This window comes from Triticum urartu, chromosome 1A (genome assembly GCF_056163025.1).
Source record: "Triticum urartu cultivar PI428250 chromosome 1A, HENAU_Tu73, whole genome shotgun sequence".
NCBI classification, from domain to species: domain Eukaryota; kingdom Viridiplantae; phylum Streptophyta; class Magnoliopsida; order Poales; family Poaceae; genus Triticum; species Triticum urartu.
The window spans coordinates 582,109,071-582,131,752 of NC_141873.1; the positions used below are offsets into that span (position 1 = coordinate 582,109,071).

General features: G+C 45.2%; 2 protein-coding genes and 1 pseudogene across 2 annotated transcripts; 2 read left to right on the top strand and 1 right to left on the bottom strand.

Annotated features, from left to right (window-relative positions):
• Window positions 1–935: 935 nt before the first annotated feature.
• LOC147993075 (uncharacterized) lies at window positions 936–2,278 on the top strand (annotated as a pseudogene).
• Window positions 2,279–10,042: 7,764 nt separating this feature from the next.
• Window positions 10,043–11,369, bottom strand: LOC147993076 (uncharacterized). The gene is made up of 2 exons (XM_087533378.1): window positions 10,478–11,369; window positions 10,043–10,101 (listed from the first exon to the last, which is right to left on the bottom strand). Exons 1-2 carry the CDS (start codon window positions 11,367–11,369, stop codon window positions 10,043–10,045), a joined length of 951 nt encoding a protein of 316 aa, XP_087389504.1.
• Window positions 11,370–17,338: 5,969 nt separating this feature from the next.
• On the top strand, window positions 17,339–18,267 carry LOC147993077 (uncharacterized). Its single transcript, XM_087533384.1, has 3 exons — window positions 17,339–17,487; window positions 17,613–17,806; window positions 18,132–18,267. The coding sequence occupies exons 1-3, from the start codon at window positions 17,356–17,358 to the stop codon at window positions 18,265–18,267; spliced, it is 462 nt and encodes a 153-aa protein (XP_087389510.1). The 5' UTR covers window positions 17,339–17,355.
• The last annotated feature ends 4,415 nt before the right edge of the window (window positions 18,268–22,682 follow it).

Below are 22,682 nucleotides of genomic sequence, written 5' to 3' on the forward strand. Positions count from 1 at the left end.
CTTTACAGTCTTACTCGGCGTTAGCACCCAAAGCAGAGTCAGCTGCATGGTTGCAGGCCTGAATCAACCAGAGTCTTGCTCTCTACAAGGTTTTGTTGTGTGGATGTTGGTGTTCTTGTTGGTTTGGGCTTGGTAGGTTTAGGTGTGATGTATTCTCTGTATGGGCCGAGCATCCTTTGTCTCTCTGCTCCGGGCATCATGTTCACGTCCGCTTGTGTTCGTGTCATGTGTTTTACCCCTATCTGTACTCATTCTACCCCTTCTATCAATGCAATGATATGCAAACTCTGTGTATTCGCGGAAAAATCAACCGACAAGGTTTTGTTGTGTGGATGATGTTGATGTTAGATGTGTATGGCCCTTTTCGATTTATCCCCATTGTATAAGGGGTCTCTTGCACTTTACCATACACATGTATATGTATTGGCCTTTGGCCCTCCTGTGAATGTAGTTGCTGATTATCCAACATGGTATCCGATGCCAGGCTAGCCCCTCCCTCCCGCACGATGCAACTCCGTGCGCCTCGTTCCTAGCCTGCTCGTCTCCGGCCGTCCGACCGTTGTCTCTCCGGCCCGGCCAATAGGTCACCGTCTCGCCTGGCCACCTTGTCCGGCCGTCGCTCCGTCCGGCCGCTGTCCCGTCTCGCCGCCCCGTCCGAGCGCCGTTCCGCTCGCCCGCTGCTCTGTATGGCCTCCCCCTCGTACCATCTCGCCCGGCTGCGGCCGTTGCCTTGTCCGGCAGCCGCGGGAGCTGCTGGCCCAGCTGTTCCTCCCGGCCGGCCCTCTCATCCCGCTGCTGTGGGTGCTGCGAGCGCTTCTGGCCCTGCCGGCTCTAGATCCAATCTGGGGATCGATCCAGGCTGCTGCGGGCGCTGCCGGCTCTCGATCTAGTTTGGATTAATCCCGCTTGCGTCTCCGCCGCTGGTTAGCGCCGCCATGTGCGCTTCTGCCCGTCTCCCTCGATCCAGAATCGAGGGTCCTGGCTCGAGCGGGTGAGCCTCATCCCCGATCCAGATCCGTTGACTGCAAAAAAAAGGCAGAAGGAGGGATATCTCAGTATGTCATCTCGGGCTATGTGACTGTTCCTCGCTGTTCGGTGATCTTCGATGGCACCAACTATGCTGAGTTTGTGGGCTCCATGCGCATCCATATGCGTGGACTTCTTCTGTGGGGTGTTCTCTCTGGCGAGGTCCCTTGTTCGCCATGTCCTGTTGCGACAGTGGCCCCAATTTCACCCGTGCCGCCGGTCCTTGCTGCTGATGCTTCTCAGGCTGACCGGGATGCCGCCAAGGCCCTAGATGGTGCTGCGGTTGATGCCTATGATCAGCAGGTATCCGCTTATTCAGATGCTCTTTCTGTGTACCATGATGACCTGTCTGCTTACACTCAGTGGTGCAATGATGATGCTCGAGCTGCTGTTGTTCTCACTGCGAGTGTCCTCCCTCAGTTTGCTTCGGAGTTCATGGGACTTGGCACATTTGCAGCGATGTGTTCTACTGGTCTTACCTCTGTCAGCGCTATCAGCCCTCTGGTGATGCTCTCTACCTCTCTGTGGTGCGTCAGGAGCACGCACTCCAGCAAGGTGATTCTTCTGTTGATGAGTTTTATTCACAGTGCTCTGCCATCTGGCGCCAGCTTGACTCTCTTCGGAAAGTTGTTTGTGGAACATGCCGTTGCTGTCAGACTACTCGGTCTGATCTGGAGTTTCAGAGGGTTCATGAGTTCTTATCTCGTCTCCGGTCTGAGTTTGAGCCTCGACGGGCGCACCTGCTTGCTCGTGGTCGTGTTCCTATTTCGGAGGTCCTTGCCGAGCTTCGTGCTGAGGAGACCCGCTTTCGCTCTGCTGGGTTGCTTCTGGTTCCGTCAGTATTGGCCACCCGAGCTCCTGTGTCGTCTGCTTGCCTCACCGCTCCGCCGCTCCCGCCTACTCCTCCAGGGGGGGTGAGCCGTCCTCCTTATGCTGAGAAGGGCACGTCGCGCCGTGACACTTTCTGTGGTTACTGCTCCCGGTCAGGTCACCCAGAGTCTGATTGTCGCCAGAAGAAGCGAGACCAGAGGCGCTCCTCTTCCAGCGGGACTCCCGTGTCTTCCTCGACTCCGTCATTCACTAACCAGGACATTGTACGCCTCAAGCGTCTACTTGCTTCCTCCGGCTCCTCATCGACTGGTTCTGCTGCAGCTGTGACTGCATCCCCTTCTTCACCATCGCCGGCATCTTCACAGTCAGGTACATCTTCGTGGGTTCTGGATTCTGGAGCTTCCTTTCATATGTCTTCTGATTCTTCCACGCTGTCTTCTCTCCGACCTCTTGATTCGCCTGTTAATGTTCTTACCGCCGATGGCACACCTCTTCCTGTTGCTAGTCGTGGTATTCTTTTCACTCCATCTTTTTCTGTTCCGAGTGTTTCACATGTTCCTCGCCTTACCATGAATCTTTTTTCCGCTACCCAACTTACTGATTCTGGTTGTCATGTCATTCTTGATACCGACTCTTGCTCCATTCAGGATCGTCGCACCAAGGCTTTGGTTGGTGCTCGCCCCGGCGCCGTGAGTCAGAGGGCCTTTGGGAGGTTGACTGGCTTTGTGTTCCTTCCGCTGCCACCACTTCTGCCAGCTCTCATGCTCTCGCTGCCTCTTCGTTTGCGTCCTTCCAGCAGTCGCATCATCGCCTTGGTCACATCTGTGGGCTCTCGCTTGTCTTCTTTAGTTCATCAGGGCCTCTTAGGGTCTGTATCTGGAGATGTCTCCTTACATTGTAATGGTTGCAGACTTGGCAAACAGACTCAGTTACCTTATCCTACTAGTGAGTCTGTATCTCAGCGTCCTTTTGACTTAGTTCATTCTGATGTCTGGGGTCCTGCTCCCTTTGATTCGAAAGGTGATCATCACTACTATGTTTTGTTTATTGATGATTTCTCTTGCTACACTTGGCTCTACTTCATGAAATCTCGTAGCGAGGTTCTCCCTATATACAAACGTTTTGTTGCCATGGTTCACACCCAGTTTGCCACGCCCATTCGTACTTTTCGGGCTGACTTCGCTGGAGATTATATCTCTCAGCTGTTGCGTGGTTTTCTTGCGGAACAGGGTACTCTTGCCCAGTTCTCTTGTCCTGGTGCTCATGCTCAGAATGGTGTTGCCGAACGAAAGCATCGTCATTTGCTTGAGACGGCTCATGCGCTGATGATTGATGCTTCCCTTCCACCCCATTTTTGGGCCGAGGCTGTTTCCGCATCCACCTATCTCATCAACATTCAGCCATCGACTGCTCTGCAGGGTGGTATTACTATGGAGTGTCTCACTGGTCGCTCTCCTGACTACTCAGCTCTTTGTATGTTTGGATGCGTGTGCTATGTTCTTCTTGACCCCCGTGAATGCACCAAACTGACTGCTCAGTCGGTTGAGTGTGTTTTCCTTGGCTACAGTGATGAGCACAAGGGCTATCGATGTTGGGATCCTGTGGGTCGTCGTTTGCGCATCTCGCGTGATGTGACTTTTGACGAGTCTCATTCTTACTACCCACTTTCTTCTTCCTCGAGTTTCTCTGTGGACGACCTTTCTTTCCTTCTCCTTCCCGATACACCCTGCTATGTGCCTCATGTGTCACCTCTTCCTCCGGCACCTCTTATTCCTTCTCATTCACCATCGACCCCGTCTTCTCCATCCTCCTCCTCCACCTCTCCACCATCATCTCCAGTCCGCCGCCCTCTCTCACCGTTTCCTCTCCACTATACTCGTCGATCTCGTACTGAGGATGTCTCCTCTGACGAGCCGTCCACCTCTGGTGCACCACCTCTCACGCCTCCCCCGGTTCACAACCTCCGTGCTCGGCCTCGCCCCCCGCCTGATCGCTACTCCCCTGATCGGTACGGTCTCTCTGTTATTGCTGAGCCCACTTCCTATCGAACTGCCATGACTCAGCCTGAATGGCAGCTTGCGATGGCCGAAGAGCTTGCTGCTCTTGAGTGCTCTGGCACATGGGATCTGGTTCCCCTTCCTTCCGGTGTCCGTCCCATCACCTGCAAGTGGGTCTACAAGATTAACACTCGCTCCGATTGTTCTCTTGAGCGCTACAAAGCTCGTCTTGTGGCCCGTGGTTTTCAGCAGGAGCAGGGGGGCGATTATGATGAGACATTCGCTCCTGTGGCCCATATGACCACTGTCCGCACTCTTCTTGCTGTGGCTTTTGTTCGTCAGTGGTCTATCTCTCAACTTGATGTTCAGAACACTTTTCTCAATGGCGAGTTGCGTGAGGAGGTTTATATGCAGCCACCACCGGGTACTATGCTCCTGATGGTATGGTCTGTAGACTTCGCCGCTCCCTCTATGGTCTCAAACAGGCCCCTCGCGCCTGGTTTGAGTAATTTGCCTCTGTGGTGACTGCCGCTAGTTTCTTGCCCAGTGATCATGATCCCGCGTTGTTTGTTCACACGTCTCCTCGTGGTCGGACTCTTCTCCTTCTCTATGTTGATGACATGATCATCACTGGTGATGACTCTAATTACATTGCCTTTGTTAAGGCTCGCCTTCGCGATCAGTTTCTCATGACTCATCTTGGTCCACTTCGATATTTTCTTGGGATTGAGATCTCCTCCACCTCTGATGGCTTCTACATCTCCCAAGAAAAATATATTCAGGATCTTCTTACTTGCACTGCAGTGATGAGCGCACAGTTGTGACTCCCATGGAGCTCAACGTTCAGCTTCGTGCCTCTGATGGTGACCCTCTTCCTAATCCCACTCGCTATCGTCACCTTGTTGACAGTCTTGTCTATCTTGCTGTTACGCGTCCTGACATCTCCTATCCTGTACACATTCTGAGTCAGTTCGTTTTAGCCCCCACCTCTGTCCACTATAGTCATCTCCTCCGTGTTCTACGATATCTTCGTGGCACGATCTCTCAGCATCTTTTCTTTCCCCGCTCCAGCTCTCTTGAGCTCCAGGCCTACTCTGATGCTACCTGGGCTAGTGATCCCTCTGATCGACGCTCGTTTGTCTGCTTATTGTGTCTTTCTTGGTGGCTCTCTTATTGCCTGGAAGACAAAGAAACAGACTGTAGTTTCTTGCTCGAGTACAGAGGCTGAGTTGCAAGCCATGGCTATGCTGACGGCTGAGGTGATCTGGTTACGGTGGCTACTTGAGGATTTTGGTGTGTCTGCTACTACCTTGACTCCCTTATTGTCAGACAGTACTGGTGCTATCAGTATTGCGCGTGACCCAGTGAAGCATGAGCTCACCAAGCACATCGGTGTGGATGCCCACTTTGTGTGTGCTGCTGTGCAGGATCAGACTCTCGCTCTTCACTATGTGCCCTCTGAGTTACAGTTGGCGGACTTCTTCACGAAGGCACGAACTCGAGCGCAGCATAGTTTTCTTCTCTCCAAACTCAGTGTTGTCGATCCACCATGAGTTTGAGGGGGGCGTTAGATGTGTATAGCCCTTTTCGGTTTATCCCCATTGTATAAGGGGTCTCTTGCACTTTACCATACACATGTATATGTATTGGCCTTTGGCCCTCCTGTGAATGTAGTTGCTGATTATCCAACAGTTGAATTCAGAGTTGAAGGAGGACCAAAGTATTGCAAGATGTGCAGCATGCATGGAACTCTGAGGCTGCTAGTTTTCTGCTCTGCATAATCTTGTGCTTAGTTTGCAAATTTTTTGGGAACATTTGGTTTGCTAGCTCACCTAGCTTAGCTGGGCTAGTATTTTCTAGCCGGCTCTGGCAAGAGTCGTCAAAAGCAAGCCTGGATGTTTGGATGAGTAGCAATTAAAGCGTTAACCACCCATGATTTGTGTTCTTGCCCGTGCGGGAGAGGCAAATTGGCTCGCTTCCATCGGCAAGATTTTCATGGCAGTTGCTAGCTATGTTGCCCTCAAAAGCTAGTTTTTATTTAACTTACCAAATAGCTATCCTTGCCTAGCAAGGCTAGGGGCTGGCCTTGCCTAGGACCCAAACATACCTGCTTCGGCAACTGCCCAAGTGCGCTGTTCGTTGTAACAACCACTCTACAGATGATTGTAGAACTTGCATGTTCGTGGCTTGTATTCATTCCGTCCTAGAGTGCGTGATAGGTACTGTACTTGTACTCTACACGATGTTGGATGGAGGTTCCTTCAGCGGATTCGGGTGAAAACCTAGTTCTCGGCTTGATGCCAAGACCGGCGTTGGAGGCACTTTTTTGTGTCATTACCTTCTTGAAGGCCTCGCCGTGGAGAAGCTCCAGACCTCTATCTGCTACCTTCGGGGGAAACCCTATATCAGTAGATCAGATGACGGCGGCGCGTTGGTGTCGTTTCCTCCTTGGGGGCGTCATTCTTGGAGGCGTACACGGGTTCAAGGGACCAGTGGGCGGCTTTTTTGGTGGAGCGGTGCTTCATCCTGCACATTGATGACGGCAGATCTCGGCGGCGTGGTGCAGTGGAGACTCGGCGCCCGATGCGCGGTGTTGGACTCGCGCGGGAGGAGGTTGTTGTCTGGCGTCATGGTGACGTCGATGGCAGAGTGGCCAGACAAGGTAGAAGCCTCAATATGATCTGAAGACCTGTGGAAGATGGCGGCGACGACACACGAGTGCGTCTGACCGGATTGTGCCCCAGACCCGGTATGTGGCTCGGCTGGGGCTTCCGAATGAGTTTCGGCTACCGGCTATTGATGTTAGGCTTAGGTGAGTGGTTTGGGTAGTGGTCCAGCTAGCACCTCTTCATCATATTGGATAGGAGTAGCGGCATATGTTGCCAAGATGGTGGATTCAGGCACATTGTTGTAATACTTTGTAAGGTCCTCGAAAATAATCATTAAAGTGGTTGTATGCATCTCCCAGATGCAGAGGCCGGGGGTCATCCTCCTTTTCTGAAAAAACTATACAAACTATACTTGTTTGCTTATACAACTTGATGCTAGTTTGTTTTTTAACCGTAAACTTGATGCTAGTTTGTCTGTCAGCAAACTAATCTGTTGTTACTGTTGCTACTCGATCTAATCGGTGTTATTAGGCGGCTAACCATGTACACGTCACCGTGTACCTCCAACGCCGAGGGTGATGCACCGCAGCTCACGTCGAAGGAGACCCGTCCGGAAGCGCGGTACGCAAGCAATCCGGCAGGTGCTTTTCAGGACCCGAAACCCCACGCGCCCGGGAAGGACCCGGTCTAGACGCGCGACGGCTATGGGCTTCCCTAGGTCGGTTCGCCCACCCCTAGAGCCTCGAGGATTGCTGCCCTTCAACATGAAGAACGAGAGAAAAAGAACCAGGAAGGGACGTAAAACTAAGGTAAAAAGTAGATGGGTTTTGCGATTGTGTGTTTTTCAATCGGCCGTCACCCCTTAGGTATATAAGAGGCGGTTGGACTTCCCGTGCAAGGAAAAGGCTTGGATTCACGTCCAAAACCCTAGTCAAATTCGGATTGGTTTTATCCAAACTTTCCAAAACTGTTCGGTTTAAACTGGCTGCACCTTGCGGGTCTTTTTTGTGGTGATAAACGACCTCGGATGGAAACGAGTCCAAAAGCAATCTTGACCGATTCGACGATACGAACAACTTTCATGTTGAATGTTTTTTGATCAGAGGTCATCTTGAGGTCAAATCGCTCGTGTAAAACAGACTATTATTCGCGCTACCTCGCGCAAAACAGGCTATACTCGCGCTACCCATCAGACATGGCGTCTTGTGGGGCGCGTCATTTTCTGCCTCTTGACAGAGCTGCATTTTGATGGCTCTAATTTTTGCATACAAACTCGGATTGGAACGAATTTTATATTAAAATCAATCGTTTCGACGAGACGAAGCTAATCCATGTAGATCATTTTTCCATACGAGGCAGTCTTGGGGGCGTAATGAGTCGAATAGTGTTCTGAATAAAAAATCTCAGTATTTCAAACACAACTTCGGCCTTTGAGATGAGATCGGATGGCGATGGCCCAAACTTCAAAGATGTTCATATCGATAGTACGAAACTTTTTTATGTAGATCACTTCTCCATTTGAGGTCATATTAATTAAGTTCTTAACCGTGCCAAAATTTGATGTCAACACCATGCTAAAAGCCTGAAACATATGACAGTGGCAGTACGTTGTCTTACCCGAGTGGTGTCCTCCCGGCCCGCCGCACGGTGCCCACGCGTCACCGGTGACCTCTGTCTCCCTCGTCATCTCCGGAGGTCGGCCGCACGCCGACCTCCTCTGCTCGATCGAGCCCCACGGTGGCGGGAGGGCGAGAGGATGGCGGTAGACCGGAGGTGAAAGAATTCCGGCCGTCCTAGCGCTTGGAGGAAGGGGGAGGAAGATTCATTCCAGCCGGCTCGCCGGCGTTCTGTTGCGCGTGATTTGGGGAATTTGACAAGACGACGAGCCATGTGCATACTGGACTCACTGGACTTGATTTGATGATACAGGCCCAACCCACTGCCGACCAGGCCGAACTCTTTTTTTTAAATACTAGAGAAAAATCCACATTCCTGTCTAAAATAAGAAGAAAAAGAGAGATGGTCAACGGCAATCATGCTCGTGTTTTTTTTTGCGATAAATCATGCTGCTTTCTTTCTCTGCTGCTTTGCTCTTCGGTTTTTGTACACTCCTTTTTCTCATACTAAAAAAAGAAGAAGCTCCAGTACGCACAGGAGAAACACACGTCGATGTATACGCTAGCTCTGTAAAACGGGTGGTCCGATCATGTTGACAAGAGCTTCTCTGACGAAACCAAACGTGGTCCTGATGAAGTTCCCTCCCTTATAGTTGGGTCATGTCCATGATTCATCTGAGGAAATAAATACAAAGGTCAATTTAAAGCCACCTACGATGCGAATAAAATCGCTACACCTATAAGTACAAAGATGTATCCTGGCCACATCATCGGACATCATCTAATTGGCGTCAAGAAGCCGTCCGCTTGGCAAGCTGAGAGCACCAACTGGTCTAGACGACCCACGACGCGCATTGGATGCACACGCTGTAAGATCCGCCACCGCCCTCTTTCGCTATCACATCTTCAGGAGAAACCAATGCATAGACCTTGCTAGGCCCATCTGCTGTTGACGTCACCACGACACCAGACGATGCCACTAGCCTACGCGCGTCCATTTTCAAAAAAAAAAACCGCGTACAACACCGAGACTCCTGTGCTCCACGCCGCCAAGACCAACCGTCTTCATATCAGTAGATGTAATACCACTCCTCCTGTTGTTCCCTCCAGCTACTTCCTGCTCCAAAAAGATGCCCCCAGAAGGGAGAACGACACCGAAGGCGTGTCATTGTCCAATCCGGTAGACCAAGATCTAGGGTTTCCGCTGGCCATCCCAAGCGTGGTGACGCAAGCTGAAACAACGATGCATCGAGAGAAGGGAACGACGTCAAAAACGCCGCCACCGTCCGCCATGACCACAATCACCGGAAATCGCGTTGCCCCAATCTTAAAGCTGACTAGATCTATGCAGAGCCTTGCCAAGAAGATGTACGCTGCCGCCGGCATGCTGGCAGAGAGCCTACATCTACCCCTCACAGGTCCATCCACGCGCTGCTGGCCGGTCAAGGCCACACCGTGATGGATCTAGACGGGACGGTACACACAGGAAAAACATACATGTATACGTTAGCTCTGTATAAAACAGACGGTTCAATCATGTCAGCTTCTCTGACAAAACCGAGCAAGTTCCCTACAAAATCAGCCGGTTGATTTGTTACAAGGTTATAAGCCGCCTCCAGAGTCTTCCGATCAGGTGCATCCCAGCCGTAGGATCCATGTGCACCAAAGCAACGTGCGGCCACTCGCTTGCGATAGAACATTGCAACGGAGACCGTGCTTTTTTTTTGAACAAGCAAAGGCACCGAAGTGCCAAATTCATTCAGCTCGTAGAGAAAGTACAGAGAGAATTACATAGATCTGCTGAAGATGTAGAGAGGAGTAGCAGCAGTATCTAGAAAAGAGAGCTGAAGAAAGACCCTATATGAGGCAAAGTGGGAATGACCACTACACCATGATCAACATGGTCAGAACTAGCACAGGAACACTCTGAATCTGAAACTATGAATTGCTGTTGTCTTTTGCTTCACTGCCATCTTTCTTGAAGCAAGCATGTCAAGGTTCTGTAGAAACAGCAAAATACATCTGAAACCAAGATGAAAACCCTACAAAATAAGAAACTGATGTACTCCAGCTTCGCGATATAGCATCAAACTCCAGAGATCTGCAAACGAATAAAAACCAAGCACAACAGAAAGTACAGAGAGAAGACAGAGCTCAAGAAGAAACAAAGAACAAGCCCAGGCTACCATCTATAACTGAGATAAAAACTAGCCACACCAAAACCTACAGGGAGAAAATTAATAACAGTGAACTGTATGAATTCTAAAGCCCTGAATCTGAAATTTTTCAAGAAGAGGCAGTATTGGGCAAAGACCATAATTGTGTCTTGTAGCAAAACAAGAAAGACGAGTGTCGCCAATAGCACGGAAAACTTGTTGAGCAAGATTATGAGCAATACCATTGATCTCCCTAGAAATGTGAAACACCTTTGGCTGAAGTTGATAAGTAGTCTTAAAAAAACTAGCCAAAGATTTCCTGATACTCCATGGAGTTTCAGAAGTGGAGACATTACCTAGAGCAGCAGCCCCTGCTAAAACCAAGCAGTCCGTCAGAAAAGTAGGCTGAGCAATGTTGAGTTGAGATGCAAGATAAGCAGCAAAATTTAGTGCAAGAGCCTCCGCTTGCAGAGGAGTAGAAGTTGGAGGAGCTGAAGCTTGCACTTGCACATTGATCTCTCCTCCGTTAGAGGGTAAGGAAATAAAGATTCCCACACCTGTGCCAACCTGTCCTTGCAACAAACCTGGAATTTTCTTAGTCCTAAAAGCTGCATCCGAATAGATTTTAGCCCCATCAGCCAACAAATCAGACCTAAGGGTTCTGCCATGCAAAGGAATTTGATTAGAAGACAACTGAGTTGGAGTTGGAGCCTGATTCAAGAGAAGGGCATTGTCATACACATTAGAGGTTAATGCAAGAGCAGCAATGTGAACTTGATGAGGAAGAGATTTCGCCCTATGAAATAGAAAATCATTCCTTGATTTCCAGAGACACCAAAGAAGCGTAAAAATGTTAGAAAGAGAACCATATGGATGCCTCATGCGAAGAACATCAATAACAGAATGCAAGGTGGAATGCCCCTGGACTAAAGCATCCGAACGAACAAACCAAGGAGAGGAAAACCAAGCTGCACGAGAAAAATAGCACATGAAAAACAGATGGACCTCATCCTCTTGTTGACCACATCGGCAACAACTTTTTGAAATATGAATGGAAAATCTACCAGCCCTCAACCCTGTAGGAAGAGCCCTCCTAAGCAGTCTCCACGCAAAAGTTTTAATTTTTGGGAGCATATCCTTTTGTTTCCAAATGAGTTTAAGAAGATTTGAGAGATCCAAAGGAACAGCAGAAGGTGCATTTCGGGGAATGGCCTGAATTTCTTGCAAACAAAGTTTATAGGCAGATTTTGAAGAACAAATACCATTATGAGTGAGATCCCAACAAAGCATATCCGGACTATCATCATCAATAATATCTATTTGCACAATAAGAGAGGCCAAAGGTTCTTGAAAAAGAGAGCAAACCAAGTCATGATTCCAAGTTTTTTGGTCCGGAAGCCAAAGATCTTTAACTAAAGATGGATATTGAAAACCATGTCGTTGATGAATAAGACAATCATGAACTGATCTCCAAAGAGAGCACCAAGGAGTGCTCCAAATTGAGATATTGCCTTGAGATAATTGATAAAAAGAATGGGCTTTGAGTTTCGGTAGAATTTTAAGAATAGAAGCCCAAAAGGCCGACTTAGCAGAATTAGCAGAGGCTGTCCATATGGAGGCATTATGAAAGTATTTAGCCTTAAGAACAAGATGCAAGTGAGAAGAAGGAGACTTAGCTAATCTCCAAGCAGCTGTGAGAAGGAGACCTTCATTGATAGCCTTCAAGTTCCTTATGCCTAATCCTCCCTCTTCCATAGAGTTACAAATATCCTTCCAAGCTCGGAGGCAAAGGCTCTTTTTGGAATCACTTTCTCGAACACCTGTCCACCAGAAATTCCTAATGATTGCAATAAGTTTAGCTATGAACTTCTTGGTAAACAAGATGTTAGCCATATAATAAACAGGTATAGCCGAGAAAATCGAACGAATCAATTCTAATCTGGCAGCATGGGAAAGCATGTTAGCTTTATAAGTAGGTAGCTTATTCAGAAATTTTTCAATGACAAAGTTGTAAGCCGAAGCTCTATTCTTAGCTGGAAGCACAAGAGGATGACCAAGATGAACAAAACTGCTATCCAAGTTAGAAACCGGGAAAATCTGCTTAATAGCATGAATTATAGTTTTAGGAACGTGAGAGCTGAAAAGAATGGCTGATTTGGCCCAGTTTGGAGTTTGTCCTGAGATGGCACAAAAATGGTTAATGATTTGAGCCATAGAATGAGCCTCTTGAAGACTTGCATGTCCACAAACCAACAAATCATCTACAAACAACAAAGAGTGAATAGGAGGGCAGTTTGGTCCAAGAGAAATTCCCTGCAAATGGTGAGCAGCCAGAGCCTCATTAAGAGCAAGAGACAATTCATTGATAGCGATGACAAACAAATAAGGTGACATGGGAAAGCCCTGACGGATACCTCTGAAGCTTCTAAATTTACGCGAGGGCTGACCATTAATCAAGACCGAGAACATGGGAGAAGAAATACAAGCATGCACCAAGTTAATGAAATGACCATGCAACCCTTTACGTGTAAGAGCAGCCACTATAAAATTCCATTCCAAACGATCGAAAGCTTTGGCCAAATCAATTTTAAGCATAAAGGCATTATGATTCCAAGATTTAAGAAACAAAGAGTGCGTGATTTCTTGGGCAATGATGATATTATCACTAATGCGTCTACCCTCAATAAAAGCTTGCTGAGCAGGATCAATATAATCAGGCAAATGCAATTTAATCCTATTAGCAAGAGACTTCGCAATGATCTTATACACAACATTACAAAGACTAATAGGCCGGTAATCCATGGGAACATGAGGCTCAAGTTTTTTTTGGAATAAGTGCAATATTTGTGTCATTAATATGAGGAGGCAAAATACCAGTATTATAAAAATTAATGACAAGTTGCGTAACTTCATCACCTATCCAGTCCCAAGCTGCCAAATAAAACTCCACATTGAACTCCGGCCCTGGAGAAGCATTTAATTTCATCTCCTTGAGAATCTGCAATACCTCCTGTTTTTCTGGAAGAGCATAAGTAGGATCTAGGGAATCATTAGGCCAATGAGAATGAGGGTAAGGTCTCTTAGAATTATTGTTGGGAGAATAAAATATATATCGGAAATAGCTAACAAAAGTGTTAGTGATAGCAGTGGGCTTAAATTGCATCATGTCCTTTTCATCCTTAACAGAACAAATAGTATTCCTCTTTCTACGCTTGATCACAGCTTGATGAAAAAAATTAGTATTGCGGTCTCCATCCTTAGCCCAACCTTTCTTGCTTCTTTGTTTGTAAAACTGATTAAGCTTATAGAGAGTTTGCTCATACCTGATAGTGAGAGTACTTTCTAAAGCATGATCTTGCTGCTGCAAGGGAAGTTGTTGTATTTGGTTAATACTCAATTCAAGGTCATGAAGGTCCTGTTGGAGGGGCTTCTTCCTTTTACACCACTTTTTAAGTGACCCTGCTAAAGAGGAAGTTTTGGCCGCAAAAGATTGAGCTGGGCAATTAGTCCAAGCTGATTTAGCAAAAGCAGAAAAATCCTTATCTAACAGCCACCAATTTTCAAATTTGAAGGTCTGCTTAGGTTTGACAAAATTACCTTCAGTAGACAGTAAAATGGGAGCATGATCACTCAAAATGATAGGCATATTAAGAACTTTGGTATTAGGATAATGCATGCACCATTCGAAATTAACCAAACAACGGTCAAGGCGTTTATAAATAGGATTGGAAGTGTTCTGTCTACCACGCAAAGTATAAGCAGGCCCACTATAACCTATATCAAACAAACCACAATTTTTCACAAGAGAACGAAAAGCATGCATACAATAGTAATTCACATTGCCATTACAACCATCAAATCATACAGGATGTCATTCAGGTCTCCCATACACAATATCGGCATGCCCAGATTATCATACACAAAAGAAGAAACTTGATCCCAAATGCAAGTAGTCTGCCTATGATATGGGTCGCCGTATATACAAATTAAACAAAAGTTGACCCCCGAAGCTAGATGAACTACTTTAGCTAAAATATAATGGAAAGCAGAACTATGAACGGAGACTTTAAGATCATCAGTCCACATAAGCCAAAGACCTCCTGAAGCACCTCTAGAAGGAACAACAAAACCATCGATAACATCAAACCTATTAACAAGATCAACAGAACGAACTTTGGATGATTTGATTTCCGAAACAAAGGTTACATGCGCCTTCGTGGATCGCATCAAGTTAGCTAGGTAGAGCATTCTTTCATTGCCAAGGCCTCGGCCCATACCTCAGCAATTCCAAGCGATGGCCCTCATGGCGCCCGAGGCACGATAGGGCTGTGTGCCGCTCCCCAAGAAGCGGAGAGCGCCCCTCCGACCAAATCCAGCAGATGCTCTGATTTGCTAAGATCGATTTGCAAAGGAACCGGCGGCGCGAGGTGTGAAGGCACAGCAGCAAGTACTGGGAAAAGCGCACCGGAAACAACCAGATCACTCTGCGCTGACGAGCGGGCAAAGGTCAGCGGCGGCGCAAGGCTTTGGTGACTGAAGCGGGAGAAACGGAGACGGGACAGCTGCCAGATGCAGATGCGAGAGCGAGAAATCGAGTAAGAAAGGAGAAGGGGAGAATCAAATCAGTCTGAGATGGGCGGGGGGACGAGGAAGCAACAAGAACAGGGCAATAGAGAAAGGGGATCTAGAGATGTCCAAGAGAAAAAAAAATATATCGGAGACCGTGCTGCAATGCAACACCGGCTACACACCACGTCCCACTTGAACCCCGTGAGTAGCGTGTGGCGGCGACCGACCAACCGTCTGCCCACCGTTCGGCATAGTTCCGTGGTCGCAACGCCACCGCTACATCATTCCTGCGACACCTGCCGCACGAATCATCGCAGCACGCCCCATGCTTCGGGCTGATGGCCCACCATATCGTCACAGACATGCTCGTCTATGCCTTTCCTCGAAGCTTCGATTGCTCCGTTGCACCCCAGTGGACGGATCCAACTCTGGCGAGTGGCGTAGATCCCAAACAACATGCTCTTCATACGATCTGATCTTCCTGGCGGGTAGGATTGGCCGGCGTCTTCAATATATAGGCGCGGCCGCGTGGAGAGACCTGGGTTGATCCTAGACAACATGCTCTTCATACTTACACCTTTTTTTCTTTTTTTCTCTTTTTTGAATGGTTTCGTTCTGTTTTTTCTTGTAACGGTTTTGTTCGGTTTCTTATTTTTATTTTTCTTTCTTTTCTCTTTGCTAAATGTGTGAATTTTTTCTTCAAATTGTGAACTTTTTACCAAAATTCATTAAAAAAATCAAACTCGTGATTTTTTAAAAAAATGGATAAATTGTTTGCATATTTAAAAAAACATGAAATATTTCCAGATTTGTGATTTTGTTTTCAAATCGATGAACTTTTTTTCAAATTTGTGAACATTTTCAGAATTGATTAAATTTCTTTGAAATATGATGATTTTCTTTTCAAATTTGATGAACTTTTTTCAAGTTGATGATATTTTGTTCACATGCTGCTGGGCCGCCCACGGCGACCGTCATACAGGCGCTAGAAGGTGAGCGGGCACATAAGGTACCCTAAAGGAGCTCTCAGGAACCACGACACATGCTAGAGGAATTGGTGGACTGTTTGCGTGGAGGCTCGAGGACCTCAAAATTTGCGGTGAAGAATAGAAGTTACGTCCCTTTGACTTCTTAGGAAGGGTCGGGGCTATATCTCCGTCACATGAGAGAAGCTTGCGACTAACTGAAGCGACTTGCAGTGGCGCGAGCATATGTGTCGGCCCAGTGTGTGGGAGGCCACTGCCTCATTCTTTCTTCTTTTTTTCACTTTTTATTTCATTTTCATCCTTTTTTACCTTTTTCTACACTTACAATTATTCTAACCATACCGGAGTATATTACAAATATATTCTTTACCTTTGTCTACACTTACAAATATTCTAACCATTTATATGAAAAATTTATACAAAAAATCTACAATATATGTGAAAAAGTTGATCATGTATTTGCAAAATAATAAATGCGTGTTGACAAAAAGGTAACCATATATTAAAAAAAGTTAAACTTATATTTTAAAAATGTTAAATATGTATACAAAAAATGTAGAGCATATATTTAAAACAAATTGAACTTGTATTTCAAAAAAAATTAAATGTGTATAAAGAAATTAATGACCACGTATTAAAAAATTTAAATTGTATTTAAAAAGAAGTTAAATGTGTACATGAAAAATGTTGACCATGTATTAAAATATGTTGAACTTGCATTTGAAAAAAAATTGAATATGTATATAAAAAATGTTGGCCATGTATTAAAAATGTTAAACTTGTATTTAAAAAATTATACAAGAAGTTGAAAAATGTTAGACATGTATAGAAAAAGTATTTACCACATATTCTAAAAATATAAATATGGTATTTGAAAATGTTAATAAAGCATTGGAAAAATGTTAAACATGTTCAGAAAAAGGTATTAGATATATACCAAAAATGTCTATATAAAAAAGAAACCCGAGAGAGAAGGGAAAACCGATGATAAACGAGAATGAAAGAAACAAAACCGAAGAAATATGAAGAAAAAGGATAGAAAAGAAAAGTTAAGAAAAAATGAGTGAAAACCAAGAAAGAAATAAAGAAAACTTTTAAAAAACAACGAAAATAGGAAAGAAAAGAACCTGTGGAAATAGAAAAAACTCAGAGAAAAACCTGTCGAAAAACTAGTGAAAACACCCGGGAAACCCAATGGAAAAACTGGCTCATTTCGCATCAAGTAGGTAAGCTCCAACCGGATGCAGCTCTGGGCGTCTTAGGAGACCAGGGTTCCACCCCTTACGCGCTCCCCTTTTCATTCACTTATTTCATTTAACCGTGCGCGAATGGGCCAGCCCGACCGATTGCTGTAGACGCTTCAGTAAGACTGAAGAAAAACTCGCTGTGAGCGAGATATAGCCTTTTAATTCTCTGCACGCGATGACATGGGCCGTCTGACTCCGGTTCCACGTTGTGCTAAACTTGGGCCCGTAACGCGTTAGAGTTCTCGAAACAAAAAGGGTAATCTCCCATCGATACAAGCCGAGGAGCGAGGAAGGGGTACGTATCGTCATCGATCGATCATGGCGGCGGCGCTTCGACTACAGGCGGCGGCGAGGATGCTCCAGCGATCTCCGGCGGAGCAACGGCTCCGGCTGCTGCCACGGCTCTTGCACGGCGCCGGTTCACCGTCGACCCCCTCCGCTGCTGCCGAGGTACGTACCTACATGCTCCATCATCTCACGAAACTAAAATAGACAAAGACGTACTTTTTCTCATTAATTAAAGCCTCGTATATACAAGTACTCACTCGTGCTGCGTTGCGTCCGTTCGTCACCAGAGGCTCTCGTTGGTGCAACTGCACGACAGGCAGCAGGAGCTGTCAGAGGAGCTGTACCCCGTGCTGCTCGAGCTAGACAAGAGAATACTAGGCAAACACCACAAGGCCACCGGCTTGATCTTCCACACCAGATACTCGGATCTGCTCGGGATCGTCACCAAGCACGTCGATCCTAGACCAAACGACTCCAACTGGTACGTAAGTATGGTACATACTACCTCTGTCCTGGTTTATTGGTCCCTTCATAATTTATGCCAAATTTTGATCAAAGATTTAAATAATAGAATGTTAATGCATGTCAACAAAAAATATATCGTTGGATTTGTATTTAAATTTAATTTTCAATAATATGATATGCATAAATATTTTGTTAGTTAAATTTATGGTCAAAATTTGGCACGAAATACAATGAAGACCAATAAACCAAGAGAAAGATAGTACATACATACATACACACCTATTTTCTCTGCGCTCTTGTTAGTTAATCAGTAGTCTTTTCTTTCATATGCATGCTTGCAGGCGGTGGTTTCGAGCCAAAGTGATATTGTCCAATGGGTGTGCATGGTTGGTGGGTCTGGGTTTCCTACATTGCATGTGCTTCCATGATCTGCTTACGGAAGAAGAAGAAGAAAATGATGTAGATAAAGAGGAGTGATAAAATTTCATATATCTCGATTGGTGTCAGGTCTTTAGTTGCTCTATAGTTTATACATCATGTTTTTATCATTCAGGTCTTTTCTGGAATGCAAGGGATCTAGGAGATCCTCACACACAAACCTTTATTGCTAATTGTATTTGACATTATAACTTTACTTTGGTTGGTGTATCTCTGAAACTAAAAAGCAATCTTTTACATATATGTTTTTAAACAAAAATTAGTGATCACACTAATTTTGAGTGTATTTTTTGTCCCGCTGGGTGTTAATACTAATGCTTGTAAGGTATTAGATTCGAAAATGAAGTTGGCATTTATTTTGTTAGAGCTCTGGTAAAACATTCAAACAAAACAATGAAGTTTGGGAAAAGTTTTGGTGGAGCTCAGGCTCCATGGCACCCGTCTTACTATTCATGCGCTTAAATCATAATTTAAAGTTTCAAAAAATTCTTAAAAACATACACATGAACATAGAGATGGCCATCAGGGGCTCCATAAATCTGCTGTGACCCTCCAGGGGCGTGGAGCATGGCGGGGAAGAAGCAATGCTAGGGAGATGGACGTGCACGGTACATGACGCTGTCGACACTACCCTCGTGGTGGCCGGAGATGGCAAACGGTCTTCGGATGCCTTCAGCGCCACCTTAGGATCCGAAGTTAGGATTAGGAGTGTAAGCTATGTTGTTAGCTCTTTCTAACAACCTCAAACCCCCTTTATATTATTCCCGCGCTTAGGAACTGGACCAAAACCAAGTAGTTGGTTCGGTGCCCCCGATCATGGCACTTATGAGGGAGTTGTCGGCTCCCCTTTACCCTCTCAGTTTGTTACAACTGGAGATTAATTCCAACACCCACCCCTTAATCATGAGGTTAACAAACATCATAAGCCCACTCTCAATAGAAATAACGCAAGGTAAGGTGTTGCAATGACCAGTGAAATGCTACTGAACCTCAGTGCCTACAGTACATCATTCTATTTTGGAAAGGACGATATATTGCTTTATGGCTGTTAGTTCATTTAATGGTTCTTGTTTCCATGAGAAAAAGGCTCCTAAGCCTATGTCAGCAACACCATCATAAAATAATGGGTGGTAAGCCTTTAGTAAGCGGAACCGCAAAACTTATAAATACAACATCTTATGTTTGATCCTAGAATCTATCTTTCACAATGCAGACATAATGTCAATGTCTTTGGCAACACAAATTGACTAGTTGTTACTCGCATAGAGAACTGTGTGATCATAGTCGCAGTGAGTGGTTTAGAGATATTGTGTACCACTCTTAACTTTGGAAATAATGTTATTTCAACATCTTGACATGCCAAAAATTGCATATGATGATGCCATGGTTGTTATTTAGGAGCTTTTCCATGATAAAGCTCATTGCGCGAGGTGCGGATGTATCATGACGTCAAATTCTGAATATCCGTATACCTCACCAAAACAATGTCTGACTAACCCACAATTATGAGGTTATCAGACTCATTATCGACGAGCACGTAATAATGATCGCCTTGCATATACTACAAAGCTTGATAATGGCTTTCTAGTGACCCAATTCTGGTTTAAACAGAATTTTGCCAAGAATCCCAATCATAAATAAGAGGGCGCATTCATACTTAATACGCAAGGTGCTTCTGACAGCTGAAAAATGATGAACCAATATTATCTGATCTGTTTAAAATTTCTTCTCCTTGGTCACTAAAATGTCCAACTTCATCACCATTAGCCTTAGCAGCATGTGATACGGAGTACTGGCGCACAACGTATTTCTTTCATATTCTGTCCATGTATGTCATCATAATATGAATTTTACTTTGTCTCGATAAATCTCCATGCAATTAATGCACAAGATAACACCAAGATCATTCATGTCATTATTGGAAGATAGAAAACCTCTTGGTTTAGATAATAAGCTTTTCATCTACATGAGGGAGAGAACTTAGGGGCTGTTTGGTTTGCAGCCACATATTGCCACACTTTGCCACACCTCAACTTAGGCAAATTTGACCAAGTTAGGTGGGTGTTTGGTTCTAGCCACACCTAAGACAAGAATTTTTTTATGAGCAGTGAACCCCACATGTCATAGACAAAAAAAGTGTGACAAGATTCCCTTAGGCAAGCCAAAGTGTGGCTAACAATTTGAGCAACTCAAGTTAGGCAAGTGTGGCAAGTGTGGCAAAAAGTAATGTGGCAACATAAGGCAAACATAGTCACAATCCAACCAGTACTCCCCCAGAGTAACATTGTCTCAACGCTTGTATTAGTTCCTAAAATAAATTCTCCAGACAACATGTCTTATATATGCTCTTTTATCCTTTAATGACAAAACCTTCTAGATGAGCCATGTAAATAGAACATGTCAACACAAAACATGCCGTCATGATAACACAATTTTTTTGACCATTCCTTAATTCCGACAAAATGAAAGATGTCATAAGACAAATTTCTTCTCTCTTTATTATAAGCCTTCCAGTTACAAGTCTTTTAGCCTCTTTAAGGAGTCATGTCTAGATTTGTGAATCCATTTATAGCCTACAATATTTAAATCATCTAGAAAACTGCACTGGATCATAGCCTTCATCCTACATGGCAACAAGATACTAAGATCAACACACACACATTATTTATCACAGGGAAATGATGAGGGTTAACACGTGGTGTTGTGTTAGTGGTTTCATAATCCTCAATGCACCTCATGCATAGGAACACAGATCTCATGGTTAGTCAGTTTCTCCTCAAGTTTTGTGTTACTAGGCTCCAAGTTCCCAATGATTACTTTATTCTTATAGAACATATATCAAGCTCTAGAGTCTAATGTCTTAGCAAGTATACATTTCAGTTATGATCCACATCACCGTAGGGAAGAAGACGGAAAAAACTTGAAATGTGGCACATAATTACAAACGAGAGAATCCTAAATTAACATTGTCTTCAAATTTGTTGCCTTATTTGACACTAATAAACTTTTCTTTCCTTATTTAATATCGAGTGTAAATTTTATGCCTTTTATGAAACTTCCGTCTATTTTAAGCCTTGACGGTGTTAAATGACACCTTAAAAACATATTTACCCTTCATGTGGTATGTGACCAAAATTTTACGTGTATGTGCATCCGGCCGACTCGATCTGGATTGGCCTCGACTGTTGAATATATGAGCAAATTACTATTTAATCCGAATAAACAGTAAATAAATCATGACATCAACAATATAGATTAAACTAATCATGCAGACTAACATAGTAGATGAACAGATCGAATCTAGGGCACAAAGTAGAAGTAGGAATTCTAGTACGATCCCAAACAAGGAGGCCATAATCACATACGATGCAGCAGGAATAGGACAGCCTGGCGTTGATGTTGTCGCCCATGTCATTGATGAAGAGATTGCCAAGGTCGGGGAAGAAGTTGTCGTTGGCGAAGTTGTCGCTGCCAGCAGTCGCGCGAGTGCGCTCGCCAAAACCTTAACGCCCCTCTCCTGTACAGGATCACGAGAGGCGGGGTTTCAGAGGCCTGCTGTCCCTTCTCGCAGTGCACGCCGAAACGAGGGATGGAAATGACTTGCGTGGCGGCGCAATGATCTGGAACAGTGAGAAACCATATGATGTGGTGGCAGTTAGGATAGACGTCTGCCTGCTAATATAGAGCGGGTCAGTTAGGTCTTGTCGTGGGAGTAAATCCCACGTCAAAGTCAGTAACAGCCCAACGATCCTAAAGAATCAGAAACGACTGACTAATTAACGCGTCTGTTATTAGTAATTAATGACTCATTAATTTTTTCGAGCAAAAAAAATATAGACAACGTGCATAGCTTTGTCCTCGGCTCATCTCATCCTAAAACCCGGCCCGGTCTGACGTGGCGTGACGAGGCGGGCGAGGAGGCAAAGCGCACGTGTAGGTCTCCTCTTCTGATGCTCATACAAGTGCTAGAAGAGCCCACCTTATAAAGAGGTGCAACTATCACTCAACTAGCGGGGTGGGACTAAACTTTAGTCCCACTCACACCACTCACAGCCATGCATGAATGGGCCATGATAATTTCAGATTTTTAGTTGGGCTTTGGGCCAAAGGCCTGCTAACAAATTCCAACAATCCCCCACAAAGTCTCATTGGCACATGCCATCTTTTAGTTCCAAAACATTGTTTATATATCTGTGTTTAGTGAAGACCATTAAGTTGAACTTCCACTTAGAAATTTTTGCTACACTAGACCACAACTTCAATAGTGGACTATGCCTTGAACTACAAGTTTCTTGGGGACTAGTCTCACACAAATCCTTGGCCGATAATGGGCTGCCGCAAGCCTTCCCCGCGGATGGAGCGTATACGCCATACTCCAAGGTCTTTCATGAATTTATTAGAGAACACCCAATTCTCACAGACTGCGACGTTTAACAGTCAAATTTATGTAGGTG

Coding starts and splice junctions, on each gene's coding strand:
- LOC147993076 (XM_087533378.1), bottom strand. CDS start 11,369: ATGCTCCCAAAAATTAAAACTTTTGCGTGGAGACTGCTTAGGAGGGCT. Junction 10,102..10,477: donor CATTTCTAGGGAGATCAATG/GTATTGCTCATA, acceptor TCTTGGTTTCAG/ATGTATTTTGCTGTTTCTAC.
- LOC147993077 (XM_087533384.1), top strand. CDS start 17,356: ATGGCGGCGGCGCTTCGACTACAGGCGGCGGCGAGGATGCTCCAGCGA. Junction 17,488..17,612: donor CCCCCTCCGCTGCTGCCGAG/GTACGTACCTAC, acceptor GTTCGTCACCAG/AGGCTCTCGTTGGTGCAACT. Junction 17,807..18,131: donor AGACCAAACGACTCCAACTG/GTACGTAAGTAT, acceptor GCATGCTTGCAG/GCGGTGGTTTCGAGCCAAAG.